Below are 25,437 nucleotides of genomic sequence, written 5' to 3'. Positions count from 1 at the left end.
GTTCCATACAGTTTTTAAGGTGGCAGAACAAAGGAAATTTTAAACAAGAACAAGTTTGGCCGAGTTGCAGTAACCTCCCCTTTAGACCTCAAACTTATCTGTTGACATTTTTAGCCTTAGAATTGGTGAAGCTAAGAGGTCTGCTTGTGCATTCCAAAAGGATTTACATGGCAGTCCTGATGGTGTTATATTGCACACAGCGGGAGGCAGTGTGTGGGTATTTAGGGGCTTAGATAGCCCAAGATAATTCAACTCCTGACCTGTAACATTCCAACTCTCCCTGGTCACAGAAGTTGTCACGTTGCTCCAGTCAGCCTTGAAGCATGATTAATGCAGATGCCTCCCCCGACCCCTGTGAGACTGCCAGCTGTGGCTGGGCCCACTGGGTCTGGTGCCTGATGAAAGGGACTCTGAGATTCCCCGAATCTCTGAAGAAATGCATCCTGGGCACTCATCCTGAGAGTTGATGCGCTCCCGGGGCAGTTGCAGGGGCCAAGAAGCAGCAAGGATCAGGGGAGAAGCTGTGAGTTTGTGCAGGTAGCTAGGTAATCCAAGGAACCTGGCCGGAAGTGGGGCGGGAGGCACCGCAGAGAAACCCCTTCACTCACTGCTGAAAGTATGTAGAGGAAGAAAAATCTACCAGTGAACTCACTTAAAAGTGGGGGGGGCATCAAGCCAGGCGGTGGTGGCGCACGCCTTTAATCCCAGCACTCGGAGGCAGAGGCAGGCGGATCACTGTGAGTTCGAGTCCAGCCTGGTCTACAAAGTTAGTCCAGGGCAGCCAAAGCTACACAGAGAAGCCCTATCTCAAAAAACAAACAAAAACAAAAAAGTTGCGGGGGGCATCTACAGGCTGGGGAGATGGCCCAGTGGGTAGCATAGTTCTTACTCAAGTATCAGGACCTGGGTTCAAATTCCCAGCAACTGTGTAAAAATCCCAGCAATGCTTGTAACCCCAGCTGAGGTTGGGGTGGATCCCAGGGGTTAGCTAGCCAGCCAGTTTAGCCAAAGTGGGAAAACTGTGGGTTCAGCAGAGACCCTCACAACTAAGGCAGAGAACAACAGAAAGATGTACAAATTTAACTTACAGCCTCCACATGCACTCCCCTAACCCAATCCGGCCACCCCTGCCCCTGCCCTGGACCAGCATGGGGCATAAACATATACACATATGCATAGGGCACACACACACACACACACACACACACACACACACACACACCACAGCGGGGGCTGTTGAGCAAGGGTAGAAGGTCCGCATCAAATGAAAACTTAAAAAAAAAAAAAGCACATTCATTTTTATCTTGCATCAGACACAATGGAGAGAATATTTGCAATGATGCACTAATTCTTAGAAGAAGAAAAAAACCAGACACCCAGCAAGCTGCTTCCATTGTTGGGTTATCTCTGACAAACAGGGAGCACAAGATCCCAACAGGCTCTCAGCCACCTCAGGGAATAGGCCATTTCGGAAAAGCTATTCAAGGAGCTCTCCAGACTCCCCAGGCCCCTTCTCAATCCTTTGATATTCAAATGGAGCTTTTGAGGCCCCTATCTCATCATCTTCCTTGTCTGCCACTTGCAATTTCCCTTTGTGGATGGATTTGCATTGTGTTTGTGGCCCTTTGTCTCCCTCTGTCAGGTGGAGATTGACTGGCAAGACCAACCCTACCATAGATGGAAGAGGGAGGGGCCTTTGATGACTGGGTAACATTTCCTTTTTACTATGCTAGGGATGGAACCCAAGGTTTGCAAGTGCTCACCTAGCCTCTCACTGGGAGATTCTAGGCAGGTGCTCTACCACTGAGCCACACCCCAGGCCCTCACTGGGGGATTCTAGGCAGGGGCTCTACCACTGAGCCACACCCCAGCCTCTCACTGGAGGATTCTAGGCAGGGGCTCTACCACTGAGCCACACCCCAGGCCCTCACTGGGGGAATTCTAGGCAGGGGCTCTACCACTGAGCCACACCCCAGGTCCTCACTGGGGAATTCTAGGCAGGGGCTCTACCACTGAGCCACACCCCAGGTCCTCACTGGGGAATTCTAGGCAGGGGCTCTACCACTGAGCCACACCCCAGGTCCTCACTGGGGGATTCTATGCAGGGGCTCTACCACTGAGCCACACCCCAGCCCCTCACTGGGGGATTCTGGGCAGGGGCTCTACCACTGAGCCACACCCCAGGTCCTCACTGGGGGATTCTATGCAGGGGCTCTACCACTGAGCAACACCCCAGCCCCTCACTGGGGGATTCTAGGCAGGGGCTCTACCACTGAGCCACACCCCAGCCCCTCACTGGGGGATTCTAGGCAGGGGCTCTACCACTGAGCCACACCCCAGGTCCTCACTGGGGGAATTCTAGGCAGGGGCTCTACCACTGAGCCACACCCCAGCTCCTCACTGGGGGATTCTATGCAGGGGCTCTACCGCTGAGCCACACCCCAGCCTCTCACTGGGGGATTCTAGGCAGGGGCTCTACCGCTGAGCCATACGCCAGCCCTCACTAAGGAATTATAGACACTCACTCTGTCACTGAGCCATCCATGCCCCCAGCCATTTTTTTTTTTAATATAGGGTTTCAGTTATGGCCCATGCTGGTCTTGAGTTTGTGATCCCTCTGCTTCTGCCTCCTAAGTCCCCAGGATCTCAGGCATGATGGTACTGACTTCCACATTTCTTTTTTATTAGCCTGATATTTATCAACTTCACAGGGTTCTTGGGCTGGATAAAAGTCCACATCGACAGCAGACTGGTAGAAAGTCTGGAGCAGTGGTTCTCAACGTTCCTAATGCTGTGACCCTTTAATACAAATCCTCATGTTGTAGTTGACTCCCAACCATAAAACCATTTTCATTGCTACTTCTTAACTGTCATTTTGCTACTGTTGTAAATCATAATGTAAATGTGTATGTTTCCTGATGGTCTTAGGTGACCCCTTCAAAAGAGTCATTTGACTCCCAAAAGGGGTTGTGACCCACAGGTTGAGAACCATTGGTGAAACTGGGTCCACCTGTACTGCTGAGGTTGGAGGGCCTGGAGGGTTCAGAGGAGAATCAGCCAGGGACAAACCTGCGATGCAAAGTAGACAGAGCCTGGTACACATGTGGGGTGATGGACCAGGGCCAGTCTTGTCCAGCTCCACGAGCACTTATTGAACGGCTCTTGTTGGCACACAGGCACAGCCGAGGAGACGCAGAGAAGTCAATTTAGGATAAGAGAGAGGACCATGTGGTCTGGGGAGGGCAGAAAGGCTTCCTACACCTGATACATGATAAGAGCTCTGCTTTGGTCCAAAAGCAGGCTCGGCCATGGCAGGGGTCAAACCAACCTTGTCCTTCCCAAGAGGCCAGAAGCATTGCTGCTTCTTGGCTCACGGCCAGATGAGCTTCGCCTTGCTGGCCAGCAGCAGCAGCCTCATCTCTGTCAGCGGTCATACCTGTGTCTCAAACTAAGAGCGCGCAACCTCGCTGTGACAACCTAGCTTGCTCACAGGGAACCAACAACTATCACCCATGATCTCAGAAAATGCTGTCCGACTCCCATCCCCAAAGACTTGAAAGCCCAGGAAGGGGCTCTTATGAAATATAATGTGGCCGGGGTGGGGGTGGGGGGACCATGGCGAGCCCATGCCAAGGTGGGCCCCCTCCCGAGAATTACGCCATGCGACAGATCTGGTATAAAGGGGATTTATTGGGAAAAGGGAGAAGCAGCAAGTGAGCCATGAGAATGGAGAAGAGGGGGTGCAGAGAAGAACAGAAAGGGGGAGAGACAGAGAAAATGCAGGAGCGGAGAGAGCTGGGGTGGTGGGCAATCCTTTCATCTGGCAGCACACATCTGTTGCACCTGGCAGCGGGGATGACAGATAATGTCGTAAATAATTGCTAGGTCCCTGGGGCTAGCCGAATCCCCTGCATGCTAACGGGGTCTTGAACAGGAACTCCCAGAGTGCTGTCGGTGGCCTGAAGCGACCTATGGGGATTCCAACTCAACTGCATGCACCCGGCACAGTTAAAGCCCACCCCCATCTGGGGACTGCCCTTGTTACATCAGGCAGATGAGTGACAGGCAAAGGTACCCAAAAGGAGGATGGCCACCCCACTCGGAAGGGCATCTGAAACCCAGCAGAAGCAGTCTAACCCTGCTCTCTTCCTTCTGCTGTCCTGCAGTTCCAGGAGAGCCACCAGGGTCTGTCTCAGCCACGCCGCACACCACATCCTCAGTGCTGATCCAGTGGCAGGTAAGAGCCGAGGGGACCCTCACTTATTTCTGAAGCATGCTTTCACTTCCTGGTTCAGTCAACTGGGACAACAGCACAGAGTCTCCCCCACAAGCCACACAATATGCTGAGTGTGTGACTATAACAGCAAACAGCCTGGCTGAGTTAGAGCTCCTAGCTGAGGAATGAGCAAGAAGATGCAGGCAAGAAGTGGCCTGGGGCAAGGGGTCCCGCAGGTCCAGCACAGAGGAAACAGGCACTGGGGTCTCCAAGGATGCAGGCTGCCTTCAGACCAATGGGCTTGCATGGCACAGGGATGAGAAGAGAAGTGGAGCTTTGGGCCAGGGAGAGAGACTCCAGATTCCCCAGTTTCAGTGAATTACAGGTCATCAAGAAACGCAGTCTAAAAGAGTTATTTACAGGACACTGGGAAGAGGCAACCTCCTGGGTGGCAGCCCTCAGGTCATCTCTGTGGGCTGAAAGGCCAGGGCCAGTGTTCACCTGTGATTGGCACCAGTAGGTGCCTGGGCAGTGAATGAACAGGACCCCCTAGGCAAGATGGCATAAGAACTGTGTGCCCCTCCCACCCTCACCCCTGGTTCAAGCATCACGGACAATTCAGAGCAGAGCCCTACAAAATGCTGGAGCCCGGAGCCGGTACTAGGAAGAAAAGGGGAGACAGGTCCAGGCAGCTGGATGAGCCATTTACACCCCAAGTGACGGAACCACCCAGCTAAAGTAATGGCCAGCGGCTCCTGTGGGGTCCCCATCATCCGGTGCACCTGCTGTCTCTTGGTACCTAAGTGTTAGATTGTATCTCCCATTAGTTACTGTCCTCCTTGCTGAGACAAAATAGCTAATAAAAAGCCTCAGGGGAAGGGGGAGGTGTTACAGTTTGAGGGTCCCTCCGGTCATAATAGGGGAAGAGTGGCAACAGGAGCTGGAGGCGGCTGGTTACAATGTATCCACAGTCAGGAAGCAGAGAGAGGTGGGTGTTGGTGCACAGCTTGCTTTCTCCCTGTTCCTCACGGAGGCCAGCTCATAGGTCAATACTAGATCAGTACTATTACCATTAGGGACAGTCTCCTGCTTCAGATCACGTCTCGCCTCCTCAGCGGTTCTACTTCTTGTCCTGTTGACAGCCAGTATTAACCCTCACAGATTAGGATGCTGCCATCGAGGCACAAAAGGACACAGCAGGGACAGACAACGACAGACAACAGGACTTGAGCAGCCAAAGTTCTCTGCTGAGAGTAGAAGAACATCCCCTGGCTGACAGAGTCACCGCCCAGTGCCAAATGCCTTTCAAGGTGACAGAACGGTATTTGCAAATGTTTCCCGGTGACTCTGGCCACTCACTGCTGTGCACCCAGCCATCCCTGGGTTCACCAGTGTGCAGGGGACAGGACAGAATAAGAAAGCATCAGCCTAGGTCCCCATCTGTCCCTCCCAGTACATCAAGGAGCCACCCATAGCAAATAGAAAGCGCCTTGGCCGCAGCGTGCCCAGGGCCACTGTGACCCCACGGAGGCCTCTCTGGAACCAGGTCCTCCCTCAAACACAGCAAGTGTCACATATGCTCCATCTCTGACATCCCACATCCTTATTCCCTATGGGCCTTGCTTTCAGCTCTGACTTCCGGTGGGGTCTGTGCTAGGAGGCCAGAAACATTCCAAGCAGAAGTTCTGCGCCTTCTGGGTGCTGTGTCTCTCGCCCTCTACAAACAGGTGTAGAAGGGGAGAGCGGAGAGGACCAGTCGGTCTTTTTATCAATAGCTGGGATGGGAACACAGCTCCAACACTGTTACCTGCCGGGAGCCCAAGGAGGTCCCTTAACCTTTCAGGGACCTTGACTCAAATAAAGCCAGATCCTTGGTGTCAGTGCAGAAAAGAATTTCAGGACGAGCCACCATGAAGCAGAATTGGAATCTATTAGTAGTGAAAAGAAAGGCACCTGTCAAAGAGGAAAACACAGCTCAGAGTGAGTGCGGCGGCTTCCCGGAGAGGAGTTCCCAGTTCAGCGTCCTCACTCTAACTGTATTTTGGAAGCTGCTGGAATTTCATCACTTAGAGAGTTTCTAAGGGGCCCTCCCCTTCCCCACCTCTGCCCTTCTTTGTGACAATTGAGATCACAAGGGGGGAGTCCAGAGATGCCTTGCATCAGGTTTATAATCTGATGAAGTGAAACTGTGTGTGAATTGTTGTTGTTGTTTGGTTTTTGGAGTTTTTATTTTTCTGTCAGCGGGATTTCTGGTGAGATTCCTGGAAAGCTGTCGGTTCATCTGAGATAGGAGAAGAGCTTTGCACAAATGTCCCTTGTGTCTGAACTGGTTCTCAGCCAGTGGAAAGCTTCAGCCAGACTCTGGGGTGGGGGTGGGGGGAAGCTCCGTTTTCTTCTCACGCCAATAATTCTCCCTGCCTCTGTATAGTGCCTCCACTCCTACTGTGCCAGAGTCTACTAGAAAATTAGCGTGTTGTGTGTAGATGTGGCAGCTGGCCTGCCAATAATGAGATATGCGTCTTTTCCATAGAGGCAGCGAGGGCTCTGGGCAGGGCGCATCGTCCCCTTTGAATAAAGTTGCTGTGGCCATAAGCTGCTGTCAGTCCGTAACAGCGCAGGTGTCAAGCCTCCTCCGTGACTGCTGGACAGCTCCGTGAAGTGGCATGGAGCCGCACCAAAGGAACTTGGCATATGTGCCCGTCAGCTGTGCCCTCCAGTGTCCAATAGAACAAACGGATTTCAAAAAGCCCAGAGCAAGAGGTGGTCAGCCCTGTGTATTGTTGAAATAAATGCCTGTCAACCAGCAGGCAATTGAAACACAATTAGAATTATGAGTAATTTAGGAAATCAGAGACTGGAACAAAGAAAGAAGAACTGGGTTTAAATATAGATTCCATTCCCCATGAAGCATCCCACCTGTAACCTTCTGGTTTTTTGTTGTTGTTGTTGTTGTTGTTGTTGTTGTTGTTTGGTTTTTTTGTTGTTTTTTTTTTAAGCAATTTGCTCTTTAAAAAAAAAAAAATACAAACACGGGCTGTGATTTGAAGGCTGCAGGCCCCCATCAATGTTTCCACACTGCAGGCTGCGGGCTTCAGGCTTCTTGGGGAGACTGTTAAACTTCACTTTTAGTAGGGTCCAGCTCTACTCCAGCCCTAGGATTTGAACATGGGTCCCACCCAAATTGGGATGGTGTCGCCTTTGCAATGAGCCCTGTTTGTCCCAGGGTGGAAAGTTTATGAACGGATAACATTGACTGTTCCCATGAGCCACTGCGTGCACCATTCCCACCCACCCTGACACCTCAAAGGGGGTGTGTTTTGCTTATTTTCCTCCTTGCGGGGACAAGACGCCTGGCAGGAAGCTAACGTAATGGAGGGAAGGCTTGCTTTGCCTCACCGCTCTAGGGTGACAATGGCACGACAGCAGGGTTTGGACACCTGGTTGCATTGCACGCGCCATGAGAAAACAGAGAGATGAACACTAGTGCTCACCCTTGTGTTCAGGACCACAGCCTGTGGGAGAGTTTCACCCCAATTTAGGGTGGGTCTCCCCACCTCAGCACACTCTAAAAACTTCCTCACAGACATGCCCAGATACTTACTGACTACGGAAAATTCTGCTGTCACCTCTTGCATAGGCTAAGAGACATCTTCCTCACGTGGCAGCAGCCAAGACAAAGGCCACGGGGCCACAGGCTCTCTTTTCTTTTCTCTCCTCTTGCACTGCCATGCGCAGAAGCATGAGAAAGCAAGGGAGAGAGGCTCCTAGCTCTTCCCAAGGGACAAATGAACATCCTTGACAGGGTGGCTAGATCCCCTCCCCCCTGCCCCCAAGGAACAAGGCAGAGAGAAGGTCCAGCCTGGGCAAAGACTCAACTGGAAGGTTGCTGGCTGTCGTGGGTGTGGATATGGTATGTTCCCTCAAAGTCTAATGGGTTAAATGCTTGGTTTCGGACACAAGTGTAGCCAGGTATGGGCTTTCAGGGAGATGGTTAGATAGGGGATCTGACTGAACTGTCAATGGGCGCACAGGTGGGAGAGACTGCCGGGATGTGGTGGAGCTCTGGAATGAAGGTCTGAGTGTAAGAAGTGGGTAACCAGAAGGACGGGAGTTGGGGGGGGGGGACAGAGGGGGCGCGCATGCATGCACCTTTGAGTAAGTGTGGTGAGGTCAGAGGTGAACATTGAGCGCCCCTTTCTAGTGCTTTCCATGTGAGTTATTTATTTAGAGGCAGAGTCTCCAGCTGAACTTGGAGCTTGCAGCTGTAGTGGCCAGCCAGCAAGGCCCAGTTCTTCTCCTGCTTCTGTCCCCCTGCCGAAGTGCTGGCACTGCAGGTGCACACAGCCACATCTGGACTCTACACCTGTGCCAAGGGTCGGAACTCAGGTCCTCATGCTTGTACAGAAAGCAGTCTTACTCAGGAGCATCTCCCAAACCTGCAGCAGGCATTTGAAGGGTGCCCTGCCTCATCCTACTGGTCTGCCTTGGATTTCTGTCCACTGTGAGGGGACCATGTGCTCTCCCTGACACACTCTGCAGGCCACACACCACAGGCCCAGAAACAGTGGAGCCAAGTGACGCATGGGCCAAAAAAAAAAAAAAAAAATCCCTTCCTCCTTCCAAGTTGCTCTCACAGGTGTTTATCACACGGCAGAAAGTCTGACGAACACATGTGTTTAATGCTGGGTTTGAAATGAAGGCAGCCTGGGTTCCTGCGTGTCTCTAAACCCCGGGACTTAGTCCCAAAGGGAATCCCTGCACCCCTCTCTAGGACATGGAGACCACGGGGATGTAAGCCTAGACCCCTGGGGACCTCAGCAGTCCCTCTGGATTCTGGTTCTAATCCTAGCTCTACCTCATGCTCTCGTGAAACCTCAGGTGAGCGATTTACTTCCCTGAGTTCTAGGTCCCCGTTGGACCACATGGCTCCGTTGCACCCCTTGGCTCTGTAGCCTTCCTCTCGCCTGAGCAAAGAGGGAGCGCTGAGTAGAGGCCCAGCAGCTATGGGACCCAGCCCAGTCCTGTCAGGCAGCGGGAAGGAAGAATTGCTTTTCTCACTGCTACAAGATACGCCGACGAAAGCGACTTAGGGCTCACACTCCATCCTCCATCGTGGTGAGAAGCCTTGGCTTGGCAGCAGGAGCCTGAGTGGCCTGAGCCATTTTTTCCCCCCTTCTACTGTCAGGAGAGGCAGAAGATGAAGGATGCCTCTGCTGGGCTCTCTTTCTTTACTTAATACAATCCAGGTTCCCAGCCAGGGGGATGGTGCCACCCACAGTGGGCAGGTCTTCTCGATTCCACTTGCCTAATCAAGATAATCCCCCACAGACTTGCCCAGGCGGCTCTAGCTCTCATCAAGTTGACAGTTGAGACTAATTACCACAGAGGCTGAAGGTTGAGTCCTGCCCGTCTCAACACAAGTTCCTTTCTCCACTCAGTTCTGCCAACCCCACGAGGCACTGTCCTTCTGGGTTTTTCCCAGGGGCCATTCTCCTCCTGTGCAGTGGGTGATGACTCCCTGGCGCACCATGACTGGGTCATCTGCATTTGAACAGGGACTTTTGAAAAGCCATGCTGGACACACAGCCTGCCACCGGGCTTTGGATGGGGTGGCCAGAGGAAGGCAGCATTAGGAAGAGCTTCCAGGTCCCTCTCAGCTCCTGCCCTGACAGATGGCCACTCCAGGGTGGAATGACGTGTAGATGGAGTCCCCTTGCCCTCTAGCATGCTCAACTCAACTCTACAGGCATCACGTGAGCACCCACCCACAGCACCCAGGGCCTGCCTCAGGTGCTGTAGGGATGTAGAACAGAGCACAAGGCAGACAAAGCTTTGCACCCTGGTCTATGTGCTGGACCTTCAAGCAAATGGCTGGGCATGCCTGGATTGGCTGCAGCCTCTGGGGGAACCTGCCATCTATGCTCATGTCACTCACTTTCCTGAACTGTAACAAAACACCTGACACAGTTAATGTGGAAAGAAAAAAAAAGTTGCTCATTCTACTCACAGTTGGGCTGGTCCCAATCCAAAGTCAAGGACTGTTGGTTGGAGCCTCTATTGAGAAATACATACCGGAATAAAATGGCCCTCTCATAGCTAGGAAGCCGAGAAAGAAGAAGGTACCGGTGTCCCACAATCCCCTTCAAGGGCACAATCCTCCCAGACTCTAACTTCCTCCCACTAGGCCCCGCCTCCTAAGGGTTCAGCTTGGGGGACTGTCCTAGTTAGCATTAATAAGCCTGGAGTCACATGAAAAGAATCTTAATTGATTGATTGTCTCTATCAGGTCGGTCTGTGGGCTTGTCTGTGAGTACTGTCTTGGTTGTTAATTGTTAATTAAGGAGGGCCCAGCCTGCTTGGGCATCTTCGTTTCCTGGGCAGGTGGTCTTAGGCTAATGTAAGAAAGCCAAGCGTGAACCTGGGAGCAGCGAGGCAGCAACCGGCCAGCGCTTCTTTCTGTTTCTACTCCAAGTCCCTGCTTAAGTTCCTGCCCTGCTTTCCTTCCGTGATGGACTGTGACCCCGAAGTATAAGCTTAAAAAAAATTCTCTCTCCCCCCATCAGACTCCTGTGCCACACCAAGAGGAAGGGAGCTGGGAGGGGGTGGAGGCCTTCCGCACACAGCCCTCAGGGACCACTGATCCAGACCTCAGCAGATGCCTGCTGGGAGGGTGCACATTTTGACTCTGGGGGCTTCTGATTCCATCTGGCAAATGTGGCCCCAGCCTAGTGCTGGTCACTGCTGTCCCGGGGGCGGGGATGTGCATGTGAGCTTGGCCTCCTCTTCCCTTTGCATCCTCTGATGTGACAAGAAATACCTCAGCCTTTCATGGTTCCTCTCCCAACCCGACTCAAGGGCTGGTGAGGGTGGGGAGGTGGGGGCTGGGTGGGCAGAGGTCCCGCCAATGTGCATACCCACACTACGATCCCCAGCAAAGGCATTTCCGTCTTCTCAGCATCCTGTTCAGTTGACATTTTGAGTGAACAGAATCTAGTCCTCCCCACCTTCCCCAATATCTGTCCCCAGCCTGTGCGTCTTCTGTAGAGTTGGCCAGCCTTCAGCCATCTTCCCGCTGGTGTGATCCCAGACTGACGGGCAGGCTTTGAAGGTGACCCTCGAGGGGAGACTGCTGGGCTGGCACTTACAGAGCCTGGCAGCAAGCTTTTGATGTGCCCACTCACCCTCCCTTCTTGCTGATTTGAGTCAACCCAGGTCCCCAGAAGCAGGAAGGCACGCCATCTTATCTGCCCAGACAGCCCTGCCATCCCCACCTCCTCCCAGGGTGAATGAAGACAGTGTCAGAACCTTCTGCACGGCCACGTGGTATTATCTGAACTGAAAGAGCAGGCTCCTGGGGTAGCAGCCTGAGCCACTGAACAGGACACGCAGCTCCCGGCTTCTTTGTCAGGGGCTTAGGAAAGGAGGGGCAAAGCCGTGACTTCCTAGCCATGCATCTCCAGTGCCTGTGGTCCAGGGGACCATGAGTGACTGCTCAGTGGACTCAAAGGAGACTTTCCAGGCAAGTTCCCTGGCTTAGGCTGTGGATCATTCTGGAAGCTTACCATACGGAGACCATCTGGCCTGGGACCCAGAGACTGCACTTCTCAGCCTGGCTGCCCACTCTAGGCAGAGGAGCACTTTCTCTACTATGGGATGTGTCACAGAGGACTCTTCCCCCTCCTCCAGGGGCGTTTTACAAGCCACATCTGTCATCCCCCCATGTGCCCCAGGCACTAAGGCTTCTTCGGAAACTCCACAGTTCTTGCTCACCCACCTCCATGGCTCTTTGTCATTCCTTGAGCAGAAGATGTCATAGACCTAGGGAGATGGAGGTGGCCAGGCTACCACCAACTGTCAGGTTCAGAGATCAGGGACCCTCCATGTCTGCATGGCTCTGCTGTGTGCCCACACGAGCATGCGGAGGTGTGTAAGAAGCCACTGTACATGCCACCCTCAGCCATACCATCCCCCCTCAGCAGGGGTACAGAGGCACAAAGCCACTGCCTTAACAGTGGGTCAGAAGATGGGGCAATGGCTCGGTAGAGTGCTGGACTTACAAGTATGAGGGCCTGAGCTCCATCCCAGAAACCCATAGGAGAAGTCAGGCCTGGTGCTAGAAGCTGAAAATCCCAGCACTGGAGAGACAAACAGGCAGATCCCTGGGGCCTCCCTGGCCAGCCTAGCTTACTTAGCAAGCTCCAGGCCAGTGAGAGACCCTGCCTCAAAAAACAACAGGGTGAAAAAAAAACCCAACAACAACAACAACAGGGTGGACGCCTAAGAGCGGTCACAGTTGTCTTCCGTCCTCTATGTGCATATACACACAGCACCTGCATGCACACAAAAAGCACATAAGCATGTATATACATGTAAACACACAGGCATACATGCACATACATGTGTATATAAGCACATATAAGAGATACCATCAGTTTTGATAATAGCACATTGTAATTCAAATCTAGCTGGGTATCCTATATTTTTTGCCTAAACTTGACTGCCCTAAGAGGAGACAAGCAAAAACAAACAAAAAAAGGCCTCATCTGCCACCCCCAGTCCCTGGGCTGTGGCTCCTTGTTCTGACCTGGTTGCCCAGGGCTTAATGAAGGCAGCTATAGAGCAGCAAGATGCTCCCCCCCCCACCCCCCTGCAAATGCCGCCACCAATGCTCAAGGAAGGGCCAGATGGGAAAAATGAAAGTCTCTTAGGAACTAACCACCCAGCTATACCGAGACCCAGTTTCCCATTATCTGAGACCAAAGCTGAGGCAGGGGCATTGCCCTCTGCGGCCTCGTGGTGTATGGGAAAAGTGCTCTGGCCAGTGTGGGAATCTGCTAACCATTCTGACGGCAGGCAGCCGAGACCCAGCAAACCTCCCAGGTCACATGTCTCCACCTCTGCCCGGCATCTGTGTGCTCTGGACCACCCCTCATTTGAGATGTGGACAGAAGGGAGGCCGGAAGCTGATGAGCAGTCTGCATGGCAGGCCTGGAGCCCCTGTGGCTAGGATTGTTCACAGACATCATTTCCAGCAGCATCTTGCACATGCTGCACTCCCGACCCGTGTGTGTGTGTGTGTGTGTGTGTGTGTGTGTGTGTGTGTGTGTGTGTGTGACTGCCAGCCTTGTCACCACACACGTTCCTGGCTTCCCAAACCCCTCAGCTTGTGGTTTAGAGGGCAGTGCACTTGATCAATTGGCAAGCGCTGGTTGTCCGGGGCCTACGAAGGCAGTTGTAGGCACTCTGGTCTTTGGGTCCATGTCACAGGGACTTGGGAGCGGTTGTGTGGACATCAGGGTATCCTGGGATGGCTGCGACACATTTCTACAAAACATATACGTCACAGCCATAGGTTCGTTCTAGAAGCTAGGAGTCCAAGGCCAGGTGACAGCAGAACATTGCTCCCTCCAGGAAAGGCACCGTCCAGGCATCTCCCAGTGTCTTCTGGTTGATGATGGCCATTCGTGTCCCTTAGTTTATAAACACGCCACACTAATCTCCCTCTCCATATTCATGGGACATTCTTTCTGTGTGTCCACAAGTCTAAATGTCCCTCCTCTTACGAAGACACCAGCTATTGAATTAAGGCCCTCCCAAGTCCGGTGTGATTTCCCGTCAACTAATTCTAATCTATTTGCAAGAGGGAAAAAAAAGAGTCCCAAAAAGACATATTGTTTGAGAAGGGGACTAGACCTTACTGTTTCTAACTTGACCCCACACAGAGAGAGGCTCCCTCCTCATCTCTGCCCACACCTTGCTCTCCTGCCTCACCTCAAGGAGTTCAGCTGGACATAGGATAAGAACTCACGTCTTCATGGATCAGCTAGGCTTCTGTAAAGGAACTAAACATAAAATGAATATTATTAGACTGGCTTCCAGCCTGGGGTCTGGGTAGTCCCACAGGGGCTGTCTCCCAATAGAAAGGCCAGGAACCCCGTTGTTGTAGTAGGTTGAAGTGTTTTTCCTCCCACCCCTACAGCTCCCTGGAAATAATGACTCACGAGACTCAAAATATTATTTACAAATACCCTGGCCATATAGCTAGGCTCTTCTCTGACTACCTCATAATTTAAAATAACCCATTTATTCTCATCTACATTTTGCCATGTGGCTAGTTTCTCCTCCTTTCTCCTCACACCTTGTCAGCTGAATCTCTTGTGCCTGGCTCTATCCCAGAATCCCTTCTGCCTGCCAGATGCCCCACCTTCTATTTCCTGCCTCAGCTATGGGCCATCAGACTTATTATTGACCGGTGTTGCCTACACACAGTACACAGGAGATTCCTTCTGCACCCAGACATTGTTCAGTCCACAGGGCTGGATGGCTCAGCAGTCCTAACCTGGTACTGGAGTCCTAGAAGATTCCTAAAGAGCAGCTGGTCTTCAGTCTATGCTGGAATCCTGAAGAAGGGGATTTTAATACCAGCAAAGAAACGCCTCAGCAGCAGGGCAGATGAACTTGCCAGCAAGAGTGAAGGCAAACAGGCAAAAAGCAAAAGCTTCCTTCTCACCTGTCTTTCTGTGTGAGCCGGCCACCAAAAGGTGAACCCAGATTTAGGGTGATTTTTTTCCACCTCAAACAATGCCATCAGTAAGATCCCTCACAGGCATGCCTAGATGCTTGAGTTTTAGATGATTCTGGATCAAGACTAGCAGCCGTCATACCAGACCACATACAAGGTCTGAGCAGGGCTCCACAGCTGGCTCTGAGCCTGGAATGGTCCATATTTTCCCTCCAGTCATCTCAAACTTTCTCTCTCTCTCTCTCTCTCTCTCTCTCTCTCTCTCTCTCTCTCTCTCTCTCTGTGTGTGTGTGTGTGTGTGTGTGTGTGTGTGTGTGTTTTGCACATACACATGCAGGTATACATACATGTACACAATGGAAGCCAGAGGACAACCTAGGGCATTTCTTAGTAGATATTTGATTATTGAGATGGGGCCTCTCACCAGCCTGTAACTCACCAGGTAGGCTGGCCAGGCCCCAAGGACTCCTCCTGTCTTCCTTCTCCCCAGTGTAGGATTATAAGTACTTACCACCCTGCCCAGCTTTTTATGTGGGGTCGGAATTTAACTCAAGACCTGGTGATTACAAGGTAAACACTCTGCCAACTTAGACATCTCACCAGCTTTCTTCCTTTATTTTTTAAAATTAAAGACTATAGGCTTAGAGCCTGCATAATGGCTCAGCAGATAAAGATGCCTGACAGCCTGTGTTCGAGCCCTAGAACCCCCCAATGGTAGAAGGAGAAAATCAACTGAAAATTGTCCTCTGAACTCCACATTCATGCCACGGCCCATATGTGTGCATACATGCATACACATATGTGTGCCTGCCCCCTACCACACACACAAATAATCATCCTCCTAATAAAATAAAATACTTGGACTTGAAATATTGACTTTTCATGGTGGGCTAACTCTACCAGGCTAGAGGCCACCAATCATTTTATACGTAATGACTCTGGTAACATCCCCCAAAATGGCTGAGTGTACAATATCTTCGCAGCCTCCCCGGGATGAGAGCCTGAACGGCCTTCTGCAAGGCTACAGGATCTACTACCGTGAGCTGGAGTCTGAGACAGGCCCGAGCCCCGAGGCCAAGACACTCAAGAGCCCTTCTGCCTTACGTGCTGACCTCACAGGTGAGCAACGCTCCTCTTGCTGGGGGATGTCCACAAGTGAGCCTCGAATGTCTGTCTGCCCCATGGAAGGCATGCTGGGAAATACTGTAGAGGGGGTAGGGGGAAGGGAGAGGGTGGTAGTGGGCACAATGCAGTGTGAAGCCGGCGGGGCACTGATGGAGGCAGTGCATCTGGAAGCTGGATGGAGGGAGAAGGGGCCAGCTTTCCAAGAACACATTGTGTGGAGAATGGTCTGAGGTGAAGGCCACGCCCATCTAATCCATGTGTGGGCACCTCCGATCTCTGTTGAGCCTGCACCCCACCATAGCCATTTTTTTTTTTTGCCTCTGTTAATAGTCAGCTGCCAGGGAGCCAGCTTGACTTCAGAAGACCCTGCCTCTCTCTACCCTTTCTCTGGATAGTGTCATACAAAATTCCCTTTTGCCAGGTGTGGTGGCGCACGCCTCTGATCCCAGCACTCAGGAGGTAGAGGCAGGTGGATCTCTATGATGAGGGCAAGACAGGGTAGGGGAACATATGGGTAGCACTTCCTACCTCCATCACCTCCATCAGGCCGGGAAGTTGCCTGATGTTGGCCCACCCAGCATGCCACAGGCTCCCTGCCCCACCCCCATCCTTTCCACCAGGGGTCCACATGCTGACTGCACACAGACTTATCCCTGATGGGGGCTGGGCGTGGGGGGCCTCTCAGGTGCTTGATGAGTTACTAAAAGGATTCTCATCCCCTTCAGATTAGAGCCCCGTAGGCTGTAAGTTTCAGTCAGTAGACCTGCACCCCAGAAAGGCCTGGAAGGAAGAATAAGAGAAAGCAAAACCCAAACATATCTGTGTCTTCACTAGTGTCCCCCCCCCATAGTGCTGACCATGCCCTTACATTTGTTCCCCTCTATCGGAGGGCCAGCCCACCACCACCCGTCTCAGGCTGATGCCTCGTGTGTCAGGAAGAAGTGTGGTAACCCCAGGAGCCAATGAGAAGCCTGCAATCTCCGCAGCACCCGGGGAACTATGGGAGTCATGCGGGAGGGACACAGCCTCCCGTCCACCACTTACGTGGCGTCCACCCCGCACGTGGCTTCTAGGAACAGTGCTCCTCTGTGCTAACGGCCTTCCTTCTCCCCATAGCCCAAAGCAGCTTCAAGACCGTGAACAGCAGCTCCACGTTAACCACCTATGAGTTAACACGTAAGTGCATGGCGTCTCGGGGCCCCTGTGTGCAGCGAGCAGCCCTGCCCAGACATCCAGGTGAAACCAGGCTGGATTCATGGCTCTAATTGCTGGGGTTCCCCTCCGATTGGAATGGAGGGGGAAGTCAGAAAGGGCAAAATCTTTCCTGTGGCTCTCTTTGATTCTCTGTCTCTCTGTCTCCCTGTCTACCTATCTACCTGTCTCCCTGTTTCTGTCTGTCTGTCTGTCTGTCTGTCTGTCTGTCTGTCTGTCTGTCTCTCTCTCTCTCTCTCTCTCTCTCTCTCTCTCTCTCTCTCTCTCTCTCTCTTTCAATGATAGTGGATGGACTATACAGGCCAAAGTTTACTATCTTAACCATATTTTTCCCCTTCATTTTGTGGGTATTTTACCTGCATGTATATCCATGTACGATATGTGTGTCTGGTGCCCAAAGAGGCCAGCAGAGGGCATCGGATCTCCTGGAATGGGAGTTCCAGAGAGTCGTGAGCCTCCATATGGGTGCCAGGAATCAAACCCATGTCCTCTGGAAGAACAGCAAGGGCTCTTAACTGCTGAGCTAGCCCCCCATCTTAACTAGCTGGAAGGCAGTGGCCTTTTCCTCTGACCCAAGGGCTGGAGTTGTAGCCCAGTGGGTACGGAGGGGGATGCTTGCCTACCATGCCGAAGCCCTGGGTTCCATTCCCGACCTGACATTAACCAGGTGTGCTGGCACACGCCCGTAATCCCAGCACTCGGGGAGTGAAAACAGGAGGAGCAGGAGTTTGCAAGGGCCTAGGTCTTTATCTGCTGCTTGTTTTGGGGGAGAGCTGCTGGCCAGAGGCAGGCCCAGCCATGGGCACTTTGTTCCCCTTCACCTGGGCACAGGTGGGAGGAGTCATCTCGTTTGATTGACAGGAGCTTCAGGAGCAGGACCGAGGCATTTCCCAGTCCCCCAAAGAGCAGTCCACCTCTCTCCCTGGAGTCCCCCTTTGCCTGGGTGTGGCCCACAGAGGAAATCCAAGAACAGAAGCTGGTCCAGCTGTAGTCTGACCATGTGTGTTTGACCTTGTAGATCTGAAGAAGTACAGGCGCTACGAAGTCATCATGACGGCTTATAACATCATCGGTGAGAGCCCCGCCAGTGCGCCCGTGGAGGTCTTCGTCGGTGAGGCTGGTAAGCTCTGAGCCGGTATCTCGTCTCAAGGCCAGACAAGGGCTACAGCAATCACTCAGAGAGCTACTAGAAACACACGCACTCACTTCACAGTGAGAACACTGGGGACTCAAAAACAGTGGTTTAGTTTGGCTCCCAGTTGGCATCCATTAGGTGGGAAGGGGCCGAGCAACTTCCATCATAGAGGACAGGACATGAAAAGGCTTGCCTATGTCACAGGCTTCCTCCTTCCTCCCCTGTGTCCCATTGGCTAGCCCAGCCTGCAGGAGGATGCTGGCTGCATCCTAGGCAACACTCTCCCCTTTAGTGTACGCTGTCTGCCCTTGCACGCAAACCCAGAGGCAGCCTTACTAATCACGTAAATTCTCAATCTTGTCAAGTTGACCCTGGACCGGTTGCTTTTCTTGCTGCTGTGACAAACACCTGACAGAAGGAGCTTACCATAGTGTGTGCTTATTTCCTCATTGCTGTGCCATGAGAAGCTTAAGAAAAGAAGGGTTGATTTGGCTCACAGTTTGAGGGGGAACAGTCCACCGAGGCTGGGGAGGAGAGATGACAGGAGTGAGGCAGCTGATCCCATGGCATCCACAGTCAGGAAGCAGGGAGTGACGAATTCTGGCACTCAACTCACTTCCTCCTTTTTATTCAAGTCAGGACCCAACCCACAAGATGGATGGTGTCACCCACATTTAGGGAGGTCTTCCCACCTCAGTCCAGTCCAGTCTAGAAGACTTTCTCATAGGCATTTCCAGAGGGCTATCTCCTGGGCGGTTCCATCTCCTGTAGAGCTGACCGTGTTAACCTTCCCAGAGAGCAAAGGTTTACCGTGGCTGGCTGGTTGAAGGACACAGCCCATCCCCATGGGGGAAGACACGGCGGCTGTCAGCAGGAACGTGAGGTGGCCCATTGCATTCGTATCCAGGAAACTGGTCGCTTGGTTTGAGCCATGGTTCAAGCCATATAACCCATAATATCCGCCCTCTAGCAACACACTTCCTCCAGATAGGCCGTGTCTCCCAAGGGTTCCTTGGCCTCCCGAAACGGCACCGCCAGCTGAGGACCAAGTGTTGAGTGCGTTTAACATAGAAACAACCACAGTGGTCAGGATTAACCGCCCCAGTGTCCTCCTTGGTATGGAATGCTGGCCTTGTCCTTTGCTTGAATCGATGGACGCACCGTCAGCAAGGTCTCCCATGCTACTTTCCTTGCTCTCGGTACCCATCGGCACACCCATCCTTTCTTGAAGCCATGAGGTTCTCCGTGGGGGACTGTTTTGAGTCAGAGTTATCTAGAGGAACAGAACCGAGAGAGACGGAGTGTACATCTTGAAGAGGTTTTATTAGCGCTTGGCTTACATGACACAGCCGGGTGGTCCAACGGTGGCCATCTGTCTGTACGCTGGGACTCTGTTAGCTGCTCGGTCTGTACGGCTGAATGTCCTAGTGAGTGCCTGGAGCTCCTGGAAAGCTGCTCTGCCTTCATGCATGTTGGAAGGCTGAAGACGTAGGGCCTCTATGGTGGTAGCAGCAGCAACAGCCGAGGAGCAGATGCACTCGCCAGCAAGGGGCAAAGGCAAGCAAGGGAACATGGCAACCTGTCCCTGGGACCTTCTTATATGTTGGCTACATCCAGAAGGTGCTGTGTACTCTGGGAGATGGTCTACCTTGCCCTACTAATACTTCCTGGAAACGCTTGTCCAGACTGCCCAGAGGCAGAACTGAATTGATGCCCTATCTAGCCAAGTTGACAAACAAGTTCAACCATCACTGGGGGCCTTGTGAGCCTGTAAGAGAACTTGCCTGACCAGGCCATGCAGCCAGAGGAGCATTTGTGCTGTCATCCCCCCACTAGTTTCTGATGAGGAAAAAAAGGCAGGCTTAGAGCAGACAGGTCACCTACCCAAGTTTAGCAGGTCCAGCTGCTCCAAAGTCAGGTCTTCCCACTCTCCTCAGCTCAAACCAGGCCACCTGGGGCTGTTAATCTTGATTGTCATCTTGGCAGGCTCTAGAATCACTTAGCAGACACAGCACTGGCTTTGTCCGTGAGGGGGTGTCTAGAATAGATTGATTGGAATGGGAAGACTTACCATGAATGTGGGGGACACCGTTCCCTAGGTTGGGGCCCTGGACTGAATACAATGGAGAAAGCGAGCTGAGCACCAGCATCCGCCTCTCTCTCTGCTTCCTGGCTGTGGTCGCCATGTGACCGTCATGTTCCTGCCGCTGTGCCTTCCCCACGTGATGGACAATGCCCTCAGACCCTTCCTCCCTTAAATTGCTTTTCCTAGGCATGTTGTCACATCTCTAAGGGAGGAAAATTAGAAACCAGCCCCATGCAGCTTGGTACAGCCCTCCTGAAGGACTCCTTGACTGACTCCCGGCACCTCTCTCTAAAAGGCTGTTAAAATTTTATTGCTGCCTTTTCCTGTTCATGCTACAGTGTTCCCAGAAGGACTTGCTGCCTTTAGTCCCACCTACTCCTCCCCACCCCCAACTCCCCACCCCCCCCACCCCCCCACCCCCCCACCCCCCAATTCCAGAAGCAGCTCTTCTGTGCCTCAAACAATGTACGTATGTCTCAGGTCCCAGCTCACTTTCCTTTGCTGCGCATCTGTCTTGGGGAGAATTCTCTGGAAGAACTAGGTAGTGAGCTAGTGTAGCATCCCTTCCAGTTAGCCAACAACCTTCTCCTCTGCTCCTCACATCCGGACACCTGTCGGGAGCAGCCTAGCTCAGGGCCCAGAGCAGCAGTAATGGCGCTAACTGCCAACAGGCAAGCGGGACTCACTCTTTTGTGTGTTTTGTGTATGCATGTGCATATGTGTGCTTGTACATACATGTACGCAACACACCTGCAAAAGCACATGTCTGAAGGTCAGAGAACAGCTAATGAGAATCAGTTTTCTCCTTCCATCATGTCGCTCCCAGGGATCGAACTCAGGCCGTCAGGCTTGGCAGCAAGCACCTTTACCTGCTGAGCCATCTCATTAAAACTAACCCTCTGTACCCCCCAAACAAGTCAGCCTGAAGTACTCAGAGGCTTTGGGGGAAATAGATCTAGCTATGGTTTTGTAGGCGAACTTGTGAATCTGTGTGATGCCCCTGCCTTTTGCTGGCTGTGTGACCTTCAGGACTGTACTCAACCACTCTGAGCTCCAGCCTTTGAGCATTGTGGGAGCTTATGGAAATCTGTGAGTAAGAGACTCCAGGTCATATCCCAGCTAGGCTCCCAGCTCATCTGCCCGCAGGAAGACTCTGTGGAATGCAGCTGGCCTGACCTAGCCCCTTCCGTGTTCGCTGGGCGTGCTCGCAGCTCCTGTGTGAGTTTCCTGAGGCATCTGGCTCGCCACGGGATGGGGCTTGGAGAATGGATGTTCTCTCCGGGTCCCCTCTTGATCAAATATGTAATGTTTACCTCTACGCGCCTCAGGGAGATGGCGGTCTGTAGATGCCTTTTCACAGAGGCTTGTGTCTGAACACCAGTGTTACAAGTCGGGAGGGAGAAAAAATGAGTCTGTCAAGATCCAGGCCACAGGAGGTAGAACCCAGCTCCAAACAAGCTCTGGATGGAAGAGTCTCATCAGCAATGCGTGCATGAGCTCAGTTCTATGATAGGGAAACATCTACTTATTTACTTAAGACAACACCACAGGGCCCAGGCTGGCCTAGGACTCACTCTGTCCCTGAGGATGGGTGACCTTGAACTCCAGTTCCTTTGGCCTCCCCAGTGCTGGGACCATAGGCGTGCACCACTGCACCTGGACCATGCCGTGCAGGGTTGGAGCCCACGGCCTCGTGTATGCCCGGCAAGCACTCCACATCCATAAGGACTGGAGTGGGGTTTGCTGCTTGGTACAAAGTGAGATTCTTCTGGATGGTTTCAGAGGCAGTCTCCTACCCTGACACCCCCACCCCCACCCCGCCTCCAGCACCACCAGCCCATCAACGGGTTCTCTCTTTGCTACGAGTCTCAGTCGTGATGATTGAATTCTTCCTACCCGTGGACCAGTCTGTGGCAGGCTTTCCTTGGTCTCTGCCAGCAGCCTGGTTCATTTGTGTCCCATTGTCACACACGGCTCATACTTAGCAACTCTGGTCATTCTCTTGGTTTCCAAAAGTCCAATGCCATTTTTAGAAGTCTGACGGTCACTTTGGCAAATGAAAAAAAAAAAAAAGCAGCAAATGCTGGGATTTTGATGGGAGTTGAATCAACTGACAGACTGATTTAGAGATTGCTGATGCTTCCTCCTGTCCCTTGTTCCGCTTCAGGAGTTGGCTCGAGTCTTTCCACGTCCCGTGGCAGGGCTGGCAGCATTCTCCACAGACTGCTTATATAGTTGCCGCCAACAGGTTTTCCTGCAGTTACTGCAAAGAGGCTGTGGCAGCGTGGCCGGGCCCTGCTCGCAGGCGCTCGCAGCCTGAGGCAGAGGCTCACATCCTTGCTGACATGCAGGCAGTTGTAGTCAAGCAAAAAGAGCCGCCCTGGGGCCAGGACACAGTGAGGGTAGAGTTCATGCTTAGGATTTCTAAGGCTCTCGTGTCTGTCCTCAACACCTTACCAAAGCGGGGCTGGGGAGATGGCTTGGTAGCTACAGTGCTTGCCAAGTATGCATAAGGACCTGAGTCCCGTCCCCAGAACACGTGCACACGTGCAGACACACACGCATACACACATGCACACGTACACGCACACACACATGCACACACACACACAAATCTGACGTGGTAGTTAGTGTTCTAACCAAGCACTGAGGAGGCAGAGACAGGTAGATCCTTAAGGCTCAATGGCCAGCCCAGCCTAGCTTCCTTGGCAAGTTCCAGGCCAGGGAGAGACACTGTCTCAAAACGCAAGATGGGCAATGCCTGGGGAACAACACTAAAGGCTGAGCTCTGACCTACACCCGTCTCATACACACACACCACACACACTCACTCACGCATGCACATGCACACAACCACATATCCTGTACACACACACACACACGTGCATGCATGCACACATGTACATACAAGGATCAGCCTTTTAAGTTCTCTAGAAAAGACCTGGGAATTGCCTTTCTCCACACAGTGGGGACTCAATAGTAAACACCCACTAGCAGCTGACAGGGGCCAGAACGTTGGTCTTTGGCTCCATGAATTTCCCCCGAGGTCATTCAACCCCAGTGCACCTCCTCAGCCTTGGAAAGTCCCCAGAAACTGTGGCTCACCATAGCTTCACAGCTGTGGCTTTCAGAAGGTGGTTACATTTCTAATTTTATTTGGTGTGTGGAGGTGTGTGCTTGTGGAGGTCCGTTCCTTCCTTCTGTCATGTGGGTCCCCGGGATCAAACTCTAGTCACCAGGCTTCCTGGGAAGAGTTTTAACCTGCTGAACCATCTTGTTTGCCAGTCCATCATTATTTTTATTTATTAGTTTTTAATTATGTGCCTTTGTGTGTGTGTGTGCTGGTCTGTGTGTTTGTGCACATGAGTGCAGTACCTATGGAAGCCAGAAGAGGGCATCAGATCCCCTGGAGAGCTGGAGTTGCAGGCAATTATGAGGCACCTGGTGTGGATGGTGGGTCAGAACTTGGGTCCTCTCTGCAAGAGCAAGAGTGTTCTTCGTTGCCACATGAGCTGGGTGTGATGGCTGGGTGTGACAGCGTCCACCTGTAGCCCCAGCATCTGGGGGGTGGAAGCAGGAGGATCAGGGGCTGCAAGTCAACCTCAGTCACAGAGCGAATTTGCGGGCAGCCTGGGCTATACACACCCCTAAATGAAAACAAAAAGTCTTAACTGTAGAACGTGGGTTTTACCTTTCCTCTAATCCTACAGGTTTTTAATTACTCTTGGTTGGAAAGAGAGAAAAAGAACCACACTTCTAGCTGTTTCAGCTCCCTCTAGTGACACATTAAGCCATTCCCAGAGCCCATTAAGTGAAATTAACAGGATTCAGAACTGTGCTAGTTAGAATCTGGGCTCATAATGAAGAGAGTGGCAGCGTCTCAGGGGTCATTAACACAGTTGCCACACTACCCAGGGACTCACCATCCTGTCAAGTTCACTACCCCCAGGTGCATGGTGCCTGGGTAACCTTTAACCCCGTACACAGTAGTCATGTCACAGGTACCACAGGGGGTCCCAGTGGCCAGCAGTCTGCCCATGTTATATGCAAGGCTGTATATAGACAGGACAAGGTCTTACGTCAGGAATATGGGCTGAGTGTCCCCTGAGAAGCCCTATACCAATAGATGTTTCCAGGGGGAACTTCAGTCTCTATTGTATACAGGTGACTCTGACCTCAGAAGGAAGCAAGCTAATCATTGCCATGACTCTTGGAGGCAGAGTGCTTAGGGACACCTAACAGAGAAGACTGTGAAGTGGGGTCACATTGTTCCCAGAACTCAGCCTTAGTGAACAAAGAAAGACGTGGCCCTTGAAGAGGGGAAAAGAAAAGAAGATGGCACTCTACTTCTGAGCCACACCCCAGCCCCTCACTGGGGGATTCTAGGCAGGGGCTCTATCACTGAACCACACCCCAGCTCCTCACTGGGGGATTCTAGGCAGAGGCTCTACCACTGAACCACAACCCAGTCCCTCACTGGGGGATTCTAGGCAGGGGCTCTACCACTGAGCCACACCCCAGCTCCTCACTGGGGGATTCTAGGCAGAGGCTCTACCACTGAACCACAACCCAGCCCCTCACTGGGGGATTCCAGGCAGGGGCTCTACCACTGAGCCACACCCCAGACCCTCACTGGGGGATTCCAGGCAGGTGCTCTACCACTGAGCCACACCCCAGACCCTGACTGGGGGATTCCAGGCAGGGGCTCTACCACTGAGCCACACCCCAGCCCCTCACTGGGGGATTCTAGGCAGGGGCTCTACCACTGAGCCACACCCCAGACCCTCACTGGGGGATTCCAGGCAGGTGCTCTACCACTGAGCCACACCCCAGACCCTGACTGGGGGATTCCAGGCAGGTGCTCTACCACTGAGCCACACCCCAGCCCCTCACTGGGGGATTCTAGGCAGGTGCTCTACCACTGAGCCACAGCCCAGCCCCTCACTGGGGGATTCTAGGCAGGTGCTCTACCACTGAGCCACACCCCAGCTCCTCACTGGGGGATTCCAGGCAGGTGCTCTCCCACTGAGCCAGGCCCATGCCCCAGTGTCTTTTCTGTAGCCTTTTGTTCTCTTCTACCCTAGGCTTGTGGGCTCCAGTGCGTCACACTAATGAGGTGCTGCTGAAGAGCCATTGAACCC

At 52.6% G+C, this 25,437-nt stretch overlaps 1 protein-coding gene across 2 annotated transcripts in view; it reads left to right on the top strand.

Annotated features, from left to right (window-relative positions):
- Nucleotides 1–25,437, top strand: part of SDK1 (sidekick cell adhesion molecule 1) — a 955,689-nt gene that overhangs the window by 871,103 nt on the left and 59,149 nt on the right. For both annotated transcript variants that reach the window (XM_084763891.1, XM_084763892.1), the window contains exons 32-35: nucleotides 4,167–4,237; nucleotides 15,722–15,857; nucleotides 16,980–17,039; nucleotides 18,094–18,195. In XM_084763891.1, coding sequence (XP_084620017.1) covers nucleotides 4,167–4,237; nucleotides 15,722–15,857; nucleotides 16,980–17,039; nucleotides 18,094–18,195 — 369 coding nt within the window. The remainder of the gene's footprint in view (nucleotides 1–4,166; nucleotides 4,238–15,721; nucleotides 15,858–16,979; nucleotides 17,040–18,093; nucleotides 18,196–25,437) is intronic.

The sequence above is a fragment of the Acomys minous genome, assembly GCF_964271855.1.
Source record: "Acomys minous genome assembly, chromosome: 16".
Classification (NCBI taxonomy): Eukaryota; Metazoa; Chordata; class Mammalia; order Rodentia; family Muridae; genus Acomys; species Acomys minous.
The sequence above is the reverse complement of the archived record's forward strand: the minus strand, read 5'-3'. Positions and strand labels throughout refer to the sequence as shown.